Source organism: Ochotona curzoniae, unplaced genomic scaffold, assembly GCF_017591425.1.
Source record: "Ochotona curzoniae isolate NIBS_2020 unplaced genomic scaffold, NIBS_Ocur_1.0 contig_883, whole genome shotgun sequence".
NCBI classification, from domain to species: domain Eukaryota; kingdom Metazoa; phylum Chordata; class Mammalia; order Lagomorpha; family Ochotonidae; genus Ochotona; species Ochotona curzoniae.
The window spans coordinates 18849031-18870982 of NW_024466599.1; the positions used below are offsets into that span (position 1 = coordinate 18849031).

General features: G+C 48.9%; 1 protein-coding gene across 1 annotated transcript; it reads left to right on the plus strand.

Moving 5' to 3' along the window:
• Positions 1 to 8717: 8717 nt before the first annotated feature.
• LOC121164759 (nuclear receptor-binding protein-like) lies at positions 8718 to 21747 on the plus strand. Its single transcript, XM_040992985.1, has 19 exons — positions 8718 to 8822; positions 12804 to 13086; positions 13262 to 13384; positions 13573 to 13674; positions 14352 to 14441; positions 14584 to 14624; positions 14976 to 15070; positions 15558 to 15581; positions 16563 to 16646; positions 16830 to 16888; positions 17004 to 17102; positions 19684 to 19816; positions 19908 to 20013; positions 20144 to 20194; positions 20280 to 20415; positions 20650 to 20703; positions 20788 to 20851; positions 21073 to 21128; positions 21205 to 21747. The coding sequence occupies exons 2-19, from the start codon at positions 12877 to 12879 to the stop codon at positions 21307 to 21309; spliced, it is 1632 nt and encodes a 543-aa protein (XP_040848919.1). The 5' UTR covers positions 8718 to 8822; positions 12804 to 12876; the 3' UTR covers positions 21310 to 21747.
• The last annotated feature ends 205 nt before the right edge of the window (positions 21748 to 21952 follow it).

Genomic DNA, 21952 nt, shown 5'->3' on the forward strand with positions numbered 1-21952 from the left:
ATGAAGTTTCTTTGGATATTTCTCCAACTGAACTGCTGATCGTGGAACCCCAACCATCAAGAGACTGTCAGCCAATGGACTCTGAATAGGTTTCATTGCGGTTGGGATGGTGAGATTGGCAGCAATCCAGAGCTGATGAACTATCAAAACTGTTTGAGCAGAACCCTTGGAGAGCGCCTCATGCTGGGGAGCAGGGATGGGTGGGAGGTAGGGTGGGACTTTTCCCTTTGTTACTCCCCTAACCCCAGATACAGGGCAAAATGATTATATTAGTGTGGAAACAAGGATATTACCCACTTTCACCCTGTAGCCTGTGACCCTTTGTACCCTAATAAACTAAGATTTAAAAATAAATAAATAAATAAATAAATAATAAAAAAAATCTTTAAAAATAAATCTTTAAAAAAAAAAGATTCATTTTATTTAGTTGAAAAGCAGACTTACAGAGAGAGGGAGAGACACGCACTGAAAAATCTTCCACTGACTAATTCATTCCTAAAATGCTCAACTATTGAACTGAAGCTGCATAGGTTGATGTCAGGCATCTGAGTCTCCCCAGGATGTGGCACAGATTTGAGTTTTGGACCATTATCAGGAAGCTGAATCAAAGATGGAGAGAAGCTGGGACCACACCGGGTATCCCAATATGCAAATGTGAGTACTCTGAGCTATGGCTTAACCATGGCATCACAATGCTACTTGCTGAATCTGTTTGTTTTCAGGCCAAGTCTGAGAACACAAACAGAAAGGTATATATTAGGGTATGTATTCAATCGATCTAGGAAGGATCCTGGGGATTGGGCTGTAGGGTACCTCCAGTAATTCATGATTCTAGAGAAATGTAGGTTTCTTTGTTTCCAGTTCTGCAGAACCATAAATGCTGAAGTTGGGCATTTTTGTTTTGTCTTCTTTTTTTATTCTTTCCTTTTTTTTTTTTTTTGCTTTTTCTTTCTCTATTTTTTGGTTTGCTTTTACTTATTTTTTATTTTTTTTCTCTTTCTCTTTTCTAGTTTTTGCTTTTTTTTAGTTGTGGCATTTTTAAAAAGATACTTTTTTTGTTAAGATTTATGTATTTTATTGGAAAGGCAGATCTTCCATCTGATGATTCACTCCCCAAGTGACCACAACAGCTGGTGCTGTGCCAATCTGAAGCCAGGAGCCAGGAGCCTCTTCCGGGTCTCCCACGTGGGTGCAGGGTCCCAAAGCTTTGGGCCATCCTTGACTGCTTTCCCAAGCCACAAGCAGGGAGCTGGATGGGAAGCGGAGCTGCTGGGATTAGAACCTGTGCCCATATGGGGTCCTGGTGCATTCAAAGCGAGGACCTTAACTATTATGCTGTCATGCCGGGCCCAAAAAGATACATATTTTTAAAAGATTTATTTGAAAGGCAGAGTGACACTGAGCCTATTCAGTGTCTGAATAGACCGATGTGGTTTGGCAGACGGAAGAGGCCTCCCTCCTCTCTGCAATGTCTTCCTACCCCACGGAGGAGAAAAGGAAAGAAAAGGAAGATTGGAAACATTACTCCTACCCACTTTTCCCCATGCCTCGACCCTCTCCACACTAAACAGTGTTCCTCATGGTCGTACGTCCTTGTCAACTGTGTGAACTCTGTGAACTGGTAATAGCATTGCCAAGGGGACACACATGCCATAGTAAGCTATGGGTGTATTCAATGAGGTTGAGTCAAAAGGAAGTTTTTGAGGGCGAAAATGAGGAGGATTGCACAAGAGACTTTGAAACAATGATCTTTGGCCACAGTGATGCATAACAGTGGCATTAGTGTGAGCTTGAACAAGCAGTTGCCAGGCAAATATCCTTGCAGAAGTTTTTTTATATCCTCATAACCTTCCTGCAAGACTGTGGTTGGGGCAGGCTGTGGGATGGTTACTATCGGGCAATCATGCACACAAACCCTTCCTTAACAAACTCCAGATTTACCCTTGGTTTTTGTTTGTTTGTTTGTTTTATTTACCCTTGTTGGAGCTGACAGAAACAACTCCATTGTAATGTGGCACCTTTCACACAGATCACTTGGGACCCTTAGAATCTGAGCAAATGGAAGAGAGAACTAAACAACTGAGACGGCACCAAATCAAACACTTCTACACAACAAACAAACAAAGGAGAAGAAAAGTATTTACAAACCATACATCCAGTGAAAGATTAATGTCCAAAGTATGTAAGAATTAGTAGCCAGAAAACAAATGATCTAATTAAAAATGGGCAAAAGGATGGTGGGCATTTGCTTCGGTTAAGGTACCACTTGGGATTCCCACATCTCTCTCTCTCTCTCTTTTTTTTTTTTTTTCTTTTTTAGGGGGAGGTGATACTCTCACATCCTGTATTGAAATGTCAGGGTTTGAGTCCCAACTCCACTTATGATTCCAGCTTAGAGGTAGCACTGGCAGCCCCAGAAATAGGGTTATTTGTTGCTGCCATCCAACAGGGAGACCTGAATTGAGCTCTGGGATTCAGCCTGGCCCAGCCCTGGCTGGGATTTAGAGAATGAACTAGCAGATTGAAGAGCGTGTGCACTGAGTCTCTGTCTCACACAATTTCTCTGTCTTATGCATAAGAATAAAAAGTAACCCCAACTGCAGGCAAATACATAGGTTGCTTTGTAGCTTCACATGTGCTACACTGTTCAGAGTATAACAGCCAGTAGCTGGCTGGCACCCTGGGCCTCATTCATGCTGACTCTGTAAACTATACTAGTGGGTCAGCATACTTCCCTATTTTTTTCTAATTTGTTTTAATTGGAAAGGCAGATATACAGAAAGAAGGAGAGACAGAAAAATCTTCCGTCCACTGGTTTACTCTCCAACTGTCCACAATGGCTGGAGCTGAATTGATCCAAAGCCAGGAGCCAGGAGTCAGGAGCTTCTTCCAGGTCTCACATGGAGATACAGGGTCCTAAGGCTTTGGACCATCCTCTATTGCTTTCCCAGGCCACAAGCAGGGAGCTGGATGAGAAGTGGAGCATCTGGGATATAAACCAGCACCCACATGGCATACGGGCAGATGCAAGATGAGGACTTTAACCACTAGGCTACTGTATTGGGCCCAATTTCCTTACTTTTTGACACTAGATCTATAAGGTGGGAGGTGAGTGGACCACCACCATCCATTTATCAGGCTCCATGTGCTGGGGTGGTCATACAAAAGCACATGGCTTTAGATGTGGGTATGCAAAAGCCGAGCTTGAGGCAGGTTGGGCAGGATCTGGAAGGCTGGGGTTCCCTGCCCAAGGCTACAGCACCCTCAGGTTCCTTCACCTCGTGATGGCCTCAGGCATTTCAAGATCTCTGATCCATGGATCTATGACCCAGCCTTAGCACACACAATTCATGATCAGACCACCTACACTGCTGACTTCCATGCAAAGAAGCCAACAATATCTCAGAGTAATGATGGAGACGATGACAGGGACATAGCCATTGTCAATGAGTGGAAGTTCTCTGGGTCCTGAGAGAGATCCAGTAGATGAGATAGAGAATTCTGAACTCAGGGTAGGCAAATTCTATGACCCTGAATTCACAGGAGTAACTACAGAATATGTGATGAATTTGTACCCTTTAATAATCCTTAGACCTTTTATTAAACATTAAACCCTTCCCCAGGACCTACTACCCCTCACCAAGGATCTAGGGCAGGATTATGAAACCAATTCCTTCCCCAAGTCATATAAGGACTGGAAATGGGGCCTGAAATGATGGTTCAATGGCTAAATCCTCACCTTGAAAGCACCAGGATCCCATATGGGTGCTGGTTCATGTCCAAGCTGCTCCACTTCCCATCAAGCTCTCTGCTTGCAGCCTGAGAAAGAAGTAGAGGATGGTCCAATGTTTTGGGAACCTGTACCTATGTGGAAGAAACAGAAAAAGCTCTTGGTTTCTGACTGCATCAAGTCAGCTCTGGCCATTGTGGCTATTTGGGGAGTGAACCAACATATGGAAGATATTTCTCTTTGTGTCTTCTGCTCTCTGAATATCTGATCTGCTTTTCTTCTCTGACTGGCAGGTGTTGCAGTCTAGCCCAGTTGAGCACAGCCTATACCCTGTCACAGATCTTGTGTATACCACTGACTGTTGTGGCCTGACCCAGACTGGTCTCTCCCCAGACCTAGCCCACACAAATGCTGTGGGATGTTGGAGCCTCACCTGTTCTGGCCTGCCCTCAGCCCTGGCTCTTGTACTACCACACCGGGAGCTGCAGCCGAGTAGGGGAGTTCCCCAAATTTCCCTACCACACCCACTCCCAGCCCTGGATTTCACATGTGCCATTGGGTGCCGTGGCCCTGCTTACCATAGTTTACCCTCAGCCTTGGTCTTTGCACGTGCTAACACATTCTAAAGCCTGGCCCAGCCTGGCCCAGCCTGGCCTTTTCTCAGTCCTGGCTCCTATGAGTGTCAGGTGAGTTCCAAGATTGAGCCTGGCTCAGCTCATCACCACTCTTAGATCTCTGGACAAACCAGCAGGTACTGCAGTCCCACAGAGAAGAGCCCACAAGATCCCTACAGAACTTGCCCTCAGATCCAGTTCTCTCACAATCTGGTGGGTATGGTGACCCAGCTTGAAATAGCCCACCCCCTGTTCCAACACTCACAGGTGGGTACTGAGGTCTAGTCCAATCAAATGTTCCCTACAACCCCAGCAGGAAGTAGGTGATGCTATTTAGCCACCCAGGTCTCCCACATGGGCGGTACTTTGGCCTGACCTAGGCATGCCCTCCATTTTCATCCCTCTAAACCACCTGGTCTCAGCTCCCTTACCTATCTGTGAGTGCAGTAGTTGGGTCCATGGAAGACCCTAGAAGTCATCCTCCCCTATCAAACAGGCCCTCAGTTGTTCCCACTCTAATATGTATTCAGACCCCTTTCCTGGGCAATCTGCAGCCCCAGTGCCTGCGGGCCAGGGTGGGTTGTTCTGGCTCAGCATTCCCTACCTTCCCTAGAATGCCCACCAGCTACTGGCTGGCTGCTTTATTTCCAGCAGTTTAACAGTTGCCTAGGTACAAGACAACCTAGCAAGTTGCTTACATCAGGGGGACAAATAAATTGAAAAAAAAAAATTTTAAAGAGTTAAACACTGAACAGAAAGATAAGCAAGAAACATGAAAAGAGTGTTCACATAGAAAATAGTAATTCCTGGGCCTGGCACGGTAGCCTAGCAGCCAAAATCCTCACCTCACATGAGTCAGCATTCCGTATAGGCACTGGTTCGTGTCCTGGCTGATCCACTTCCTTTCCGGCTTTCTGCTTGTGGCTTGGAGAGCAGTAGAGGATGGCCCAAGGCCTTGGGACCCTGCACCCATGTGGGAGACTCGGAGAGGTTCTTGGCTCCTGTCTTCGGATGGGCTCAGCCCCAGCCATTGCAGCCACTGGGGAGTGAACAGTAGACAGAATATCTTTCTCTCTGTTCTCTTTCTCTCTATATCTCTGACTGTCCAATAAAAATAAACAAAATACTAAAAAATAATATTTCCCTTAAGTATATGAAAATGTGCTAAAAATTCAGAATAAATGAAATTGAAAGCAAATGTAGAGTAAGATACCATTTTTGTACCTATCAAATTATCAAAAATTCAAATGTTTTTTTTCATTTTATTTATTTATTTATTTTTAAAGATTTATTTTTATTATTTTTTATTGGAAAGGTGGATATACAGAGAGGAGAGACAGAGAGGAAGATTTTTCGTCCAATGATTCACTCCCCAACTGAGCACAACGGCCGATACTATGCCGATCCGAAAGCCAGGAGCCTCTTCCGGGTCTCCCATGCGGGTGCAGGGTCCCAAGGCTTTGGGCCGTCCTCGACTGCTTTCCCAGGCCACAGGCAGGGAGCTGGATGGGAAGTGGAGCTGCCGGGACTAGAACCAGCGCACATATGTGATCCCGGTTCATTCAAGGTGAGGACTTTAGCCGCTAGGCCACGCTGCTGGGCCTGTGCATTACTTTTTAATAGAGAGATTTTCCATGCACTGATTTACCCCCCAAAAAACTGCAACAGCAAAGTGTAGATCAGGCCAAAAGCAGGATCCCGGAGCCTCCGGAACTCCAGCTGGTATACATATGGGTGTATAACTCATATGGATAAAACTACTGTGGAAATCAATATGGAAAGTGCTTAGACAATTGCAAATAAACCTGCCATATGACCCAGCTATCCTGCTTCTAGGAATATACCCAAAGGAAATGAAAACTGCATATGAGAAGGGGATCTGTAATACTATATTTACAGTGGTACAATCTACAATAACAAAGACATGGAAACAATCCAGATGCCCATCCAAAGAGGAGTGGTTAAAGAAACTGTGGTATGGGGCCTGGCACTGTGGCCTAGCAATTAAAGTTCTTGCCTTGAATGCACCAGGATTCCATACGGGTGCTGGTTCTAATCCCAGTGGCCCCACTTCCCATCCAGCTCCCTGCTTGTGGCCTGGAAAAGCAGTCAAGGAATGCCCAAAGCCTTGGGACCCTGCACCCACATGGGAGACCCGGAAGAAGTTCCTGGATCCTGGCTTCGGATCTGCATAGCATTGGCCGTTGCGGTCACTTGGGGAGTGAATCATCAGGCAGAAGATCTTCCTCTCTGTCTCTCCTTCTCTCTGTATATCTGACTTTGCAATAAATAAATAAATCTTTTTTAAAAAAAGTAATGCACAATAAAAAATAAATAAATAACTTTAAAAAAAAAAGAAAGAATGAAACTATGGTACATCTACTCCATGGAATATTACTGAGCCATTACAAAGAATGAGTGCAGGGTCCCAAGGCTTTGGGCTTTTCTCCACTGCTTTCCCAGGCCACAAGCAGGGAGCTGGATGAGAAGTGGGGCTGCTGGGATTAGAACCAGTGCCCATATGGGATTCTAGTGTGTTTAAGGCGAGGACTTTAGCCGTTAGGCTACTGCACCGGGCCCTCATGATGTTTTTATTTTTTTTTTTCTGTTGTTGATTTTGTTTTGTGGCTTTTTATTTAAGAAGATGTACAGTAACTGTGTAACAAGAGACTACTGGATCCAGAAGCTTGTTATTTAAATTCATGGCATTATAAATTTCAATTTTTCTTCCTTTGTTGATTTTGTATTGTGGGTTTTCACTTGTAAGGGGGTATATAGTAACTGTGTAATGGAGACAATCATATCCAGATATGAGAATACAATGCACTACGCATCTCTATTTCCAGATCAAAAATGGACTCGCAATGAAACTGTTAACTACATCTTGACAATAGGATGCTGTACTGTCTGGCATTGTCCATGCCTGCAATGATGGACATATGTCTGTTTATGTAGAACTGTACTACAGTAATAACACAGGGGAACTCAGTGGGGGAGGGAGGGGGCTTGAGGAGGGAGGAAGGGCAATTCCAGGGCCTATTGAACTGTGTCCTAAAATGATGATGAAAATAAATATAATAATAAAATAATAAAAGATGTTAAAAACAAAACAAAATAAATGAGACCCTGAAGATGCGTAAGGACCTTCTATGTATATTTGAAAGGAGTTAAGGGAACGCTTGCTAATAGCAAGGCTCATACAGGAGAAAACTAGACACTGTAAGCACAGCTGGAACTGACACTGTGTCAATATTTAGCTCGGGTCAGACACTCCAGTTACTCTGGAGCCCGCGGAGGGGAGGGGAGGGCAATCTGGAGAGGAACAGACACCCTTTTCTTTGCTGTGAGAACAAAGATCCTCAACCTCAACACTGTACTGCTACAAAATAGATTCGGTGGTCTGTGCTGTTTTTCAAAACCCAAACGAAGGTCCAGAACTTTTATTAGATTTCTAAACAAGATGCAAGGAAGAAAGAATTATACATATGCATTAATACCTCAGATGGATGGTCATTTTCTCCTCGAAACAGGATTAGCTATTAAATTCCCTTTAAGTTCAGCGACGTGGGGAGATTCTGACAATTCCAGGTTGAGATGACAGGTTGACCCTCTTCCCTCCATCACTCTCTCCTCAGTGAACTTTCCTTCAAGCTCCGAGACCACAGAAATGGCTTTCCACCTCCTCGCAGTGGTCAATCTAACCTCCTTCCAAATATTACTTCAAGGAAGTCTGTTGAGTCTTAGATTCTACTTTGGATTCCTCACTGGTCCGCGCAGACTGAATGCTTTTGACGTGCATTTTGAGTTTGTTAACAAGCTCTTTGCCATGAGGCTCGAAGGATACAGCAGGTGCGTAAAGCTCTTACACGCAGTTATGGCAAATATCACTGCCATGAGACCACGAAGCGTTGCTAACTTTTAATAGTAAGCGATCTGTTTATTTAAAAAAAGAAAATCTGGTCAAGAATTGATGTCCTGTGCAGTCTCGTCCTAACGCAATGAAGGGGAGTGAGCGCGCCCCTCAGACTGAGGCGGCGTCTGTCGCTCCTTTTGTCTTTCCGTGGGAATGAGAACTGTCATGGCGCCTTCAAAAAGTGGGAGCAGCCCTTCCCTGAGCTCAGGAGGACCATCGAGGGACCACCTGGACCGGCGCAGCTGCGGACACAGACGAGTCCCACCCGCGACGGAAAAACCCAAACCTCGCGCGGCGCCCGCCCGACCAGCCGTGGGGGAGGAGACGCGCTTGCGGGGCAGCCCTGCGAACTGCCGTCCAGCGGGCACCGCCCCCCGCCGCCGCCTCGACCAATGGCAGCCAGACGGCGCCGCGGCCCCGCCCATCTGTTGGCCGGGACGCCGCGAGGGCGGGGCCCACAGTTCGGTTGCGCTGTGGAGCGCAGCTGGGAGGGAGTCGCCGCGATCTGGGGCCCCGGAGCCCGAGCTGGAGCTGAGGCGCAGGTTGCGGGGCGCGGAGTCGGACGGTGAGCGCTCCCGGGGAGTGGGGCTTCGGGACGGAAGGGCTTCGGAGAGGGCGGAAGGCTCGGTTTCCGAGGCCTGTTCGCGGGGCAATCGGGAAGCGGGTGCTGAGGCGGCCTTTGCTCATCCGAAACCCCGTGAGGGCCCCGCCGGGCCGGAGCCGAGGCGGGGTGGGCCCTTTGGGGCCCCGCAGTCGCTGCCGGGCGCCCCCTTGACCTCTCCGCCCTGGCGGCGGCGGCGGCCCGGAACTCTACGGCGCGGGGTCGGGAGGGCCCGGTGTTCGCCTGGAACTCGGGCGGCGAGAGGCGGGGCCGGCGGCGGGGGCGGGGGCGGCGGCCGGCAGCCTGCGGAAGCGCCGCGGCGGGGCCGGGCCCGAGGGCGGGCGGCGCGCCGACGGCGCGGGGCGGGGCCTGCGCCCTGACGCGCCCGGGGCCGGCCTGTGAGGAGGTGCCCGGCGCTGGCCGCCGCGCCCCGCGGCCCTGAGGCCCTCCGGCCGGCTCCTCGCTGCCTTCCCGACAGCGGGCAGGGCGACCTGTTGGAGTGCGCAGGCGGAAAGGCCTGCTTCCCTCCGTCTCCGCATCCCGGGACTTGCTTTATGTGCCACCGGGCTGCCCCCTTGGCTGGACAGCCCAGAGGCCTGTGGCCTGCGGGGTGGACGTGGTGCTGAGGGGCTGCAGCGGAATAAATCAGAATGTGGGAGAGAAGCCTTGCGGGTGCATACAATGACTTCAGAATGAATGCGCTTGGCACCCAGTGGTGACTGGAGGTGGCAAGGCGATTCCCTGGGTTTTTTTCCGTATATGATCTCCAGCCTCGCAGCAACCTTGGGGTAAAACTGCCAATGTTGTCCAGGCTTCCTGGATGTTGGGTTCCTGGAGGCTCTTGGCCACCGCTCACTGGGGAGAAGATTGGGGAAGGGAGCAACAGTACCACTCCAAGGATGTTTCTCTACGCCTGATGAGGGTTTGGCTTCTCAGGTAGTGCCCAAGCCCGGCCAAATGATTTCTTTAGGTTGCATTGATTTACTTACTAGTGCATTCTAGCTAGAAATTTTAGAAGTATTGGGGCCCGGCGCGGTGGCGCAGTGGTTAAGGTCCTCGCCTTGCACGCCCGGGATCCCATATGGGCGCCGGTTCTATCCCCGCAGCCCCTCTTCCCTTCCAGCTCCCTGCCTGTGGCCCGGGAAAGCAGTCGAGGACGGCCCAAAGCTTTGGGACCCTGCACCCGCATGGGAGACCCGGAACAGGCTCCTGGCTTCTGATCGGCATTGGGGAGTGAATCATTGGATGGAAGATCTTCCTCTCCGTCTCTCCTCTCTGTATATCCGCCTTTCCAATAAGAAAAAAATAATAATAAAAATAAATCTTTAAAAAAAAAGAAAGAAATTCTAGAAGTATTCAGAGAATCCAGCTGTTCAAAAAACTGCCAGACTTTTTAACACCAAATGTTGTGTTGGATTACTAAAACTTACAGATAGAGAGATACCTCTCCTGGCTGGCTGAGTGCCTAGGTTAGGCAGACCTGGAAAATAACTTGGGGGAAGAAATGCGCTGCCAGATTTTCCTTGAGGTGCCCCCATTGCCTGTTGGTAGTTACTATAACGTCATCCAACACAAATCTTCTGGCTTGCCTTCTGGTGTATGAGGAGGGCAGATGGCATCAAGAGAGGTTTCTTCTGAGATCCTGATGTATGCAAGGTGAGGACTTTAGTCATTAGGCTACAGTGGCAGACCCTTTTCTTAAAGGAAACAAAAAGTTTTATTATCCATAGATGAGGTGGTGTTGGACTGTGGCGTGTCCGGAACTGCCCCCTCTGCTTAGTGTGAATGGTCTGGGGTTTTTGTGGGGCTGCAAAGATAGGGTGCTGAAGCCCAATGTCGCTCTGTTACTGTATGGTTTGACTTTATACCGAGGACAGTACCAAAGTAGCTACAGAACATTTGGCTGAGATCTGACAGAGGCAAAGTGTTGTGTTAAGAGATTCCAGCATCTCATTAAATAGGATGAGACCCACGCAGCTTAGCTATTAGCAGAGGTGGCTGGATCAGGGGTCCTTGTTTTGGCACAAAAAAAAGAATTTTATTTGTTGCAGGATTTATTTTATTTAGAAAGGCAGCATCACAGAGAGAGGGAGACAGGAAGAAAGAGAAGCTGTTTGATCCACTGGTTTTACTTTCTTTAATGGGCATCCTGGTGGGGGTGTGCCAGGCTGAAGCAAGAAATTTTGTCCAGGTCTTTCGCATGAGTGGGAGGGACTCAAGCACTCGGGCCTTCTCCCACTGCTTTCCCAGGCACATTGGCAGGGAACTGACCAGAAGGGGGAACGTTGTGGGCAGTGGTGTGACCCCACTGCATCGTGACTTGGGCCACAAGAGAATAATTTGAGACAGGAGACAGTAGCAGTAAGTGAGATAGCAAAGTTTAATGAAAATAATACACATCATGATATGCCAGGAGGCATTTGAGGTGGGAGGACTGCAAGCTGAGAGTTCTTAAAAAAAAAAAAAATTGAGCTTTCCAAACATTTGTGTTGCTGGTGGCTTCTGGTATTCTGAACCAGCTTGCAGGGTGTCACTTTGATACTGGGCTTCTGGCATTCCGAACCAACTTGCAGGGTGTCACTTTGATAGTGGGGAGCTCTGCCCTTGGCCCAGCACACAGATTCCAATCCCTTATACCTTTGATCCTCAGAGATGAAGAACAACATCCAGGGGTTTTCTAGTGACTTTTTGCACAGGGTAGTGATTTTCAGCTTTTGAGAATTATCCCTTCAGGCACCTATGCTCTTGAAAAAAAAGTTATCATCTGTAATACGGTTTCTCACAAAAGTAGTATTGTAAATTATTTTTATGGAAGAAATACTTATGTCAGATCAAGTACCACAGAGAATGAGAACTTAGAAACCTTTGAGCAATGTGAGTGAATTGAACATGGAAAGTTTAGAATTTATAGCTCTGTATGTGTGTGCACGTCCACATGTGTGCTTAGCCCACAATAAACAGTGAACATTTTTTAGTGAGTAAATGAATGATTGAATGAAAAAGTATTGCTCACCGATGCCCATCTGACACACTCACGTCACAAGGAAACCAAAGCCTTCAGGGATAAAGTGAGCATGTGCAGATGGTCCTCTGGCTCAAAGGAGCCTCCCGATGGACTGAAAGGCTCTTTCCGTGTGTAGGGGGATGGATGGTGAGTGCTGAGGCTGAGGGTGCTGGCGGTCTACAGTTAGGGGCGATTCCATGTAATACTTTGGAGTGTGGAATCACATGTTCTGAACAGTGCCCAGGTGGCTTAGTTCCTGAGCGCAGTGGAAATAGGGATTGATGAGGATTCAAAGGGAAGCCTATTGGTTGAATATTATTCTTGGAGGGAATGGGGTACCCAATTTTGCATTTGGTTGGACCTTACTAAGCGGAGGAGATGCTGCTTAGTAAATCTTGGGTTTGCCACTCCTGGGTGGGTCATCTTCAGTGAGGTAGCCTTCTTTTGCTATGTAAGAGGCTGATTATTGGTTTTTTTTTTTTTTTTTTTACTTTTTTTTTAAAGATTTATTTATTTATTGGAAAGTCAGATATACAGAGAGGAGGAGAGACAGAGAGGAAGATCTTCCAACCGATGATTCACTCCCCAAGTGACCACAACAGCCGATGCTATGCCGATCTGAAGCCAGGATCCAGGAACTTCTTCCAGGTATCCCACATGGGTGTAGGGTCCCAAAGCTTTGGGCCGTCCTCGACTGCTTTCCCAGGCCACAAGCAGGGAGCTGGATGGGAAGTGGAGCTGCCGGGATTAGAACCGGCGCCCTTGTGGCATCCCGGAGTGTTCAAGGCGAGGACTTTAGCCACTAGGCCATGCTGCCAGGCCCATGGCTGATTATTGTTTTAGTATTTGTGAATTCTGATTCTGGATTTAAAGGAAATAGAATATATATATATATTTTTGGACCCACAAATGGAGTGATTAGGATTATTAACTCTTTGCAGATCTACCCTGACGTTCTCTGCCTCTGCCTGTGTCCTTGCTACAACCAGTGCAGACCTGTGTATTCATGCCAGCATGTCGGAAGGGGAATCTCAGACAGTGCTCAGCAGTGGCTCAGACCCTAAAGTGGAATCCTCATCTTCTGCTCCTGGCCTGACGTCAGTGTCACCTCCTGTGACTTCCACGACCTCAGCTGCTTCCCCTGAAGAAGAAGAAGAAAGTGAAGATGAGTCTGAGATCTTGGAGGAGTCCCCCTGTGGGCGCTGGCAGAAGAGGCGTGAAGAGGTAGGGTGATAATGTCTTTCTTGGGATAGTGAATTTTAAGAAGCAGACACCGGAAGGAGCAGTCTCGGAGGGGCAGGCCAGTCCCCAGGATAGGAATTAGCACAAGGTTACAAGGAGTATCACAATGGTGGTTTTGTGAGTGAAGCCCAACTGTTTCCTTTGAATTTCTTCTCAGGTAAATCAGCGGAACGTTCCAGGAATTGACAGTGCGTACCTGGCTATGGATACAGAGGAGGGTGTCGAGGTTGTGTGGAACGAGGTGCAGTTTTCTGAGCGCAAGAACTACAAGTTACAGGAGGTAGGTCATGGTGGAAGAAAGCACACAGCCGCGAGACACTGGACACTGGTGTGTTCAAGAGGAGTTGCTGAAGCTGGAATGAGAGCATGTTGGGGTCACGTCCTTCTGCTGGGGTTGTGGTAGGGGGGATAGGAAATGGCTTTTCAGGATTGTTGGCCTCCATTGTCTCCTTGTCTCTTTGCTCCCAGGAGAAGGTCCGTGCTGTGTTTGATAATCTGATTCAGTTGGAACATCTCAACATTGTTAAGTTTCACAAGTATTGGGCTGACGTAAAGGAGAACAAGGCTAGGGTGAGTTTTGTCCTGGAATGTCCTGAGCTTACTGCAAGAGACCAGTTGCACGAGTTGTTCCCTTTACCCTCAGACATTAACACAGATAGTTTTGAAAGAGAGCTGGTATCTGCTGTTGTCACAGTGGCAGAGGGGCTGCATCTCATGCCTGTGCCATTTGTCTGGTCATGGGTGGGGCAGAAATGACTGTCCTTTGGCTTCCGCCTCATTTCTCTGTAGTTTTCATTGTCTTAGTCTGAGGAGGTGTTGCCAAGAACGCAGTTAGTGCATCTCTGGTACATACATCACCAGGTGAGGAGTTGTTTGTTTGATTGATTTTTATTGGAAAGGCATATGTACAGAGAGGAGGCGAGACAGAGAGGAAGGTCTTCTGTCCAATGGCTCGCTCCCCAAGTGGCCGCAACGGCTGGAGCTGAGCCAATCTGAAGCCAGGAGCCAGGAGTTCTTCCGGGACTCCCACGCGGGTGCAGGGTCCCAAGGCTTTGGGCCATCCTCGACTGCTTTTCCAGTCCACAAGCAGGGAGCTGGAAGGGAAGTGGAGCTGCCGGGATTAGAACCGGCACCCATTTGGGATCCCAGCACATGCAAGGCGATGACTTTAACCATTATGTTATTGCTCCGGGCCCGAGGAGTTGTTTTGATGATAAGATGTTATAGTCAGCATTTTGCCTCCTCAGGTTATTTTTATCACGGAGTACATGTCATCGGGGAGTCTTAAACAATTTCTGAAGAAGACCAAAAAGAACCACAAGACTATGAATGAGAAGGTATGGAGGGAGAGACAGGCTGGTTTTGCCTGCTTTGAGGGGAGATCCCATTACTTTTGAAGCTGATCAAGGACTGGAGGGAGCTAATGGGAGGCTTAAGAGAAGAATTTCCTACTGATCTTTGGACCAAACTCTGTCTCAGGCTTGGAAGCGCTGGTGCACACAAATCCTCTCTGCCCTGAGGTAAGTCGCTTCTGGCTAGTACTCTTCCAGTTTCCTGAGCGAGTTCCTCTAAAGAGATGTCAGGGCACTATTCCGCTGTTCTGGTCTGCCTTTCCCCACTGCGAGCCTTGTTACCAACATCAGGCCCCCTGTGGGGCCTTGAAAGGGTCCCTCCAGATGCCCTAACCACTGCACTATCTCCTGCCTCTCTCTCCCAGTGCTTATCCACCAAGCATAATGGAGATTTTGAGTGTGGGATTATCTTGATAGTGACCAGCAGGAGACCTGACTGGCCCTTACTCCTTTTAACCCTTGGGTTCCCCCTGCCCTTAATTTCCCAGTGGCCCCTCTAACAGCCCAGTGCCCCCACAGCTACCTGCACTCCTGTGACCCCCCCATCATCCATGGGAACCTGACCTGTGACACCATCTTCATCCAGCACAACGGACTCATCAAGATTGGCTCTGGTGAGGGGAGGGAGAGGTTCTGGGCAGGGGAGCCTCGGGAATTTGGGGACCCTGGGGGTAAGATGAAAGGAACTGGGGGAGAACAGCGAAAATCTGAATTGTGGGCTGGTGATAAGAGAAAGGATTGACTAGGGGTCATTCACTGGGAGAGGCGAGTCAGTGAAGTGGGGATAGGGCATATAATCCTGCATCTTTTTGGAGGGAACTTGCAGTTAAAATAGTGATGTTGCTAGGAGGTTGGGAAAGATAAAGAGATGGACGTGAGGTCTGACTTGAGCCTCTGGGCCAGACCCTGCCAGAGGAGGTTCCAGATGCCTGCCGTGAGTGCTTTCACTTGCTGTGTATCTGTGTGCAGTGTACAGCATTTCCGTGTGCTGTGTCTGTGTGGTGTTGGTGGGTCCATTTGTCTGGGGCTTGGCTGCTCCATCGCTCACAACTTTTCTCTGTTTTCCTCCCTCCCGCTTACGGGCTGCTCTGTTCCCAACAGTCTTTCATAGGATTTTTGCTAATGGTGAGAGCTCCCTTTGCCCCACCTGGGGCGCTGTTTGTGCTCCCTCTGCTCCTCTGGCGGCTGCCCAGTGCATGCAGTCGTAGGAGCAAGCCCTAATCCCCCTCACCCCCTGCCTAATTACGCCTGCTTCGCTTCTGCCCTGCCAGCCCTGCGCCTGCTCGCCCCTCCATAACCTGCTTGTTTCCTGTGGATTCTGCCTGGCTGGCCACTTAACTCCTCGATTCATACTCCCCATCCTGAGGCTGGTCCCCACATCATACTGTGCTCCCAGATTCTCTGTGCCTTGTAGTCTTTGTTTACAACCCAAGTGAGTGCAAGTTTGGCCTGGCCCTGGTTCCTCGTTCAGCCCTGTGGCCTGCAGTGTTGAGGAATAGAGGGTGGAACAGGTGACCAGAAAGTAGGGGTGGGTGATTCATGGAATGTGTTGGAGAATATTGGCTCAGTTTTGAGTATCAGCCAGCAAAGGTGGATAAGAAGGAGGCTTGCTCTTTGGTTGTTACTGTTTCTTGATTTTCTTTATCCAAGTTCCTGAGGTCTCCAAATGTCCCAGGTTAGGAAGAGCTCCTTGTGTTCTTAATGTTATTTTCAGGATGAAAAAATTAAATGTAAGATGTTTTTTCTGTGATCAAAGATTAGATGCACCTGGGATTTGGCAAAGGTGACCAGAGGACAAGGGAAAGTTTCCTTTCACTGAGTTGCTCCTTGACCAGCCCAGAACTCCCATGTGTTTGTCAATCTAGTGTGGAGACTTGTTGCTACTGATTAGAGACTTTACCTTCTAGGCCATAGGCCTGAGAAAGGGAGGCAGGGGATATCTGTGTAGCCGGAGTACAGTTCAGGACGGGAAAGGATAGGTCTCTGTCTGTTGAGAGTTAGAAAGGAGGTTCTAGGAGAGAATTTGGCTTTTGGGGAGCCTCTCTCTGCAGTGAGACTGTACTTTGTTGATGGTGGTCAGATTGTGGGTATCTCCCCTACTCCCAGTGGCTCCTGACACCATCAACAATCACGTGAAGACCTGTCGGGAAGAGCAGAAGAACCTACACTTCTTTGCACCTGAGTATGGAGGTGAGGCATCCAGGATGGTCTGCTGTGTTTCCTCCCCTCATAACCTGAGGTACCCAGGTAGTAGCATGGAGACTTCTGGCCCTTCTCTGCCAGCTCAGTTTATCTGTGTCTTTCTTTTCCTGTCTCTGTCTCTCATTTCTACCTAATCCTCTGATGCACTAAAATTTTTTCTCTTCTTCGTAGAAGTTACCAATGTGACGACAGCTGTGGACATCTATTCTTTTGGGATGTGTGCACTGGAGGTGAGGAACCAGAGGGAGAGGGGAAGGGGTCAGATTAGGATATGGAAGGGAAGACGGGAGGGAGTGGGAAAGGAGCCCAGGTTTCTCAGTTTTTTCTTGTTTCTCCTCACTGCAGATGGCAGTGCTGGAGATTCAGGGCAATGGGGAATCCTCCTACGTGCCACAGGAAGCTATCAGCAGTGCCATCCAGCTTCTAGAAGACCCGTTACAGAGGGTGAGGATCTTCAGAATCACTTTTCTTAACTGACTTTCAAATGTCTTCAGGAGAGAGAGATCTTCTGGCCACTGGTTCATTTCCCAAATGGCAGCAATGGCTAGGGGTGGGCCAGGCTGACGCCAGGAGCCTGGAACTCCATCCAGGTCTCCCACATGGATAGCAGGGGCCCAAGTACTTGGACCATCTTCTGCTGTTTACCCCAGGTGCATTATCAGGGAGCTGGATCAGAAATGTAGAGGCTGATACTTGAACTGATATCCATATGAGGCACATTGTTTAACTTGCTCTGCCACAACGTAGGCCCCAAGAGTTTCTTCCTTTCTACCTAGAATATGAGATTCTTCAAAATGTATGTGAAGAAATGGAATTAAAATCTTTCCCACAGGGTAATATGCAGGTTAGGTCCACATGCCACACTTGAACACCTTGTCCTGGCTTTGGCTCTTAATTCCAGGGTCTGCATTAACAGGTGCCAGCTTAAGGACTGGTCCCTACCAACCACGGGGAGGCTTGCATTGCATTTTAGCCTTGCCTATCCAGCAAATGGTTGCTGCCATTTGGTGGGACTGGGGGAGAGTGGTGAATCAGTGGATGGGAGGTCCCTCTGTCTTTCTCTCTCATGTAATCTCTCATTTTCTCTGGGAAAAGGACAAAAAAAATTTTTTTTTGGTGTAAAAAAATTTTTTTAAAGATTGATTTATTTAGAGACAGGAGCAGACAAAATCATCCAACTGCTAGTTTATTCCACAGATGGCTACAATGGCCAGGGTTGGGCTAGGCTGAAGCCAGGAGCTTTATTCAGGTCTCCCACATATTTCAGGGTCCCAAACACTTGGACCTTCCTTTTCTAGTTTCCCAGGCATGTTAACTGGGAACTGGATTAGAAATAGAGCAGCTGGGACTCGAATCAGTGTCCATACAGGATGCTGGCATTGCAGGCAGTGGCTTTAGTTGTTATGTGACAACACGAGCCTTGGTGCAAAAAAGTTTTTGAAATCCATCCATAGTCTTTTTATAATACATATTTCCATAAGCTTTTTTTGAAGACTCCCTCATTAAAGATTTGTTTTTACTTGAAAGATTTAGAGAGAGAGGAAAAACAGAGTTCTTCCATTAACTGGTTCACTCCCCAAAAGGCATCAGTTGCCAGAGCTGAGCCAATCTGAAGCTGGGAGCCAGGAGCTTCTTCTTGGTCTTCCATGTGGGTATAGGAGATCAAGGAATTGAGCCATCCTCCAGTGCTTTCCTAGGCCATTAGCAGGGAGCTGTGTTGGAAGTGCAGCAGCTGGGACTTGAATTGGTGCTGTAGATGAAGGATTAGCCTACTAATCCACCATGCTGGCTCCTGATCTTCCTAGAGTAAGAGAATATATAGCAAACACCAAATTTCCTAGGAAGTATGTAAGTTTTTGTGTATATACACATAGATTAGGGGTTAAGATAGCTAACACCTCCATTGACAGTGATAAGGGCCTGGTGTGATGGTTCAATGGCTAAATCTCATCTAGCAAATGCCAGGATCCCATATGGGATCTGGTTCATGTCCTGGCTGCTCTACTTTCCGTTAAGCTCCCTGCTTTATGGCCTGGGAAGGCATGGAGGATGGCCTAAGTCAAGTCCTTGGGATCCTGCACTCACATGGGAGACCTGGAGGAAGCTTTTGGCTCCTGGCTTCTAGTCAGCTCGGTTCCAATTGTTGTGGCCATTTGTGGATAGAGGATCTTTCTGTGTAAAATCTGATCTACCTTTCCAATAAAAATAAATAAATAAATAAAAACCACTCCAGCATAATTAGAAGTGATGTGTTAGTGGCTAATACAGTGGTAGATCAGGCTAATTCTCTGCCTGGAGTGCCTGTGGGCACAGTTTGTGTCCCAGCTGTTCCACTTCCTATCCACCACCCTGCTTGTGGCCTGGAAAACCAGTGGAAGATAGCCAAGTCCTTGAGATCCTGTATCTGTGTGGGAAACATGGAGGGGGCTCCTGGCTTTGGATTGGCTCAGCTCTGGTTGTTGTGTCCGTTTGGGGAGTGAACCAGGAGATGGAAGATCTTTGTTTCTCCTTCTCTCTGTAAATCTGCCTTTCCAATAAAAATATATGTAAATTAAAAGATTTTTTCAAAGACTAGGGGAAGTCCTAAGGACAGGATGGAGTGTTATCCAATTTAGCATTAGGATGGAATATTCCACCTAAATATTAGACAGGTTACTTTTTTGGCCTCGAAGGCTGAAAGTTGGGCAACAGATGGAGTGGAATGATTGGAAGAACTATAGGAAATCCAGTGAATGTAATCATATGGTGGACAAACTAACGTGAACATTAAAAACAAAACACAAAAACATTATTTTAACATTAAAGGAGAACATGATTTGGGAGCAGAAAAAACCAGGCTGTGAATGATATCACACATAAAACCTTACATATTTTCAAAGCCATTTCAGGTGTGTTTATCAGATTGCTTTTTTGGCAGGTGCTGAGTACCCAGTAAGCGTTGTGCTCAGTAGATGAGAATTAACAGACGTGAACATAGTGGGTGGCTTGCTGGATGTTTGCTCCAGATCTTTCTGCTCTTTTCCAGGAGTTCATTCAGAAGTGCCTGCAGCCTGAGCCCGCTCGCAGACCCACAGCCAGAGAACTTCTGTTCCACCCAGCGCTGTTTGAAGTGCCCTCCCTTAAACTCCTCGCTGCCCACTGCATCGTTGGACACCAGCGTGAGTTCCGTGGTCCCAGTCTCTTCTTAACCACTGTGGCTCCACCCTGCCCTGCCCTGACCTGAGTATTCTTCCCTGACATGACCTCTAGACATGATCCCAGAGAACGCTTTGGAGGAGATCACCAAAAACATGGACACCAGCGCTGTCCTGGCTGAAATCCCCGCGGGACCAGGAAGAGAGCCAGTTCAGACGTTGTGAGTGACTGTCCGGGGCTCTGAGAGGGACAGCCTGCTTCTCGAGGCTTCGGGGACAGGCCCTTCTCAGGGAGTGATGCAGCTGCGGTGTAGTTTGCATCTTTGCAGCTTTCTCTCCTTTCTCCTTCAGGTACTCTCAGTCTCCGGCTCTGGAATTAGATAAATTCCTTGAAGATGTCAGGTGAGAAAAGGGTAGGGAGGCAGGCTTTCCTGAGGTACCTAAGGGGTTCTCAGAGCCCAGGTGACCCATCTTCTTCTCTTACCAGGAATGGGATCTACCCTCTGACAGCCTTTGGACTGCCTCGGCCACAGCAGCCGCAGCAGGAGGAAGTGACATCTCCTGTTGTGCCCCCCTCTGTGAAGACGCCAACACCTGAGCCCGCTGAGGTGGAGACCCGCAAGGTGGGGGCTAGGAGTGTGGATGTGTGCGTGGTCTGCATGGGAGGGAGGGTGGACATGTCCAGTGAGGCTTCATCCTCCAGGGAACAGGAGTGTTTCTGTCTCCTGGCAGCCACGCCTGTGGCTGGAAAGGCTGCCCGGCGTTAGGGTTTCTCCTCACAGGTCTTTAACTGGGTTTTTTTGTGTACTGACGAGGTTGCTCTCCCTAGGGCTAACCCTTTGTCTCTTCTTTCCTAGGTGGTGCTGATGCAGTGCAACATTGAGTCTGTGGAGGAGGGCGTCAAGCACCACGTAAGGCTCAGCGCTAGGGCTGCGCGGGCTGGGTGGCTAGTGGGTAGGTAGGACGAGCCCTACTTTGACTGTCCTGTTCTCCAGCTGACGCTTCTGCTGAAGCTGGAGGACAAACTGAACCGGCACCTGAGCTGTGACCTGATGCCAAGTGAGTCTCTCCTTTCCTCGGGGGCTGGAGAGTCTGAGAGCTGTGGCTCTGAGGGCATGTTCTGGGGGGGCAATGACGGGCAGCAACACCGACTCATTCAGAACAAGGGTCTGAGCCCTGGAAATGAAGTGGATGGGCTGGCAGATCTGCCTGTCTGGGCCACCTGGGGGGCTCCTGGCTCACCCCCACCTGTCACTCACCCCGTGCTGTTTGGCCGGCAGATGAGAACATCCCGGAGTTGGCGGCGGAGCTGGTGCAGCTGGGCTTCATCAGTGAGGTGAGGCTCTCCTCCCACACCCTGGCGGCCCTGGGGCCTCGTCTCCTGGCCCCTCTCACCGGCTCCTCTCCCCCAGGCTGACCAGAGCCGGCTGACTTCTCTGCTGGAGGAGACCCTGAACAAGTTCAACTTTGCCAGGAACAGTACGCTCAACTCCGCCGCTGTCACAGTCTCCTCCTAGAGCTGCCTGGGGCCAGGTCCCTCTGCTGCGCTGTGGCTGTCTTGGACTGCTGCAGTCCTCCTGCCCCCTCCCCCCAGTCAGTATTACCCTTCTCTCCTTCACTATGCAGGAGGGCTTTGGGGGCTCCCTGGTCCTGAGCGTCATCCTGCCCTTCGCCCCCTCTTCCTCCCCTCTGCACTTTGTTTACGTGTTTTGCACAGACATGGGCCTGGGCCTTCTCAGCAGCCGCCTTCTAGCTGGGAGCCAGGAGCTGCCCTGCCAGCCCCTGCCCAGCCTGTGTGGACAGGAGGCCCACGGTCACGAGGGGGGGGCTGACTTCTACAATCCCACTGTGGAAGATGGGTGGGCGGGAGAGTGAGGTGGTGCTGCAGGGGTGGCCCTGGGGGGGCCATTCGATTTGCCTCAGTTGCTGCTGTAATAAAAGTCTACTTTTTGCTATGGGTGTTGTGTGTGTAGTGGGGGAGGGAGTGTGGGGCAGGGGCATATTATCAAAAGTTGTGCGTGTGTAGAAGGGTGGGGGTGTAGTATGGTGTATATGGGGTATGTATGGTGTGTGGGTGTAGTGTGTGTGGTATGGGAAGGTAGGGTGTGATGTAAGGATTGTATGTGGGGTATGCGAATGTGTGTGCAGGGGTGGGGTGTA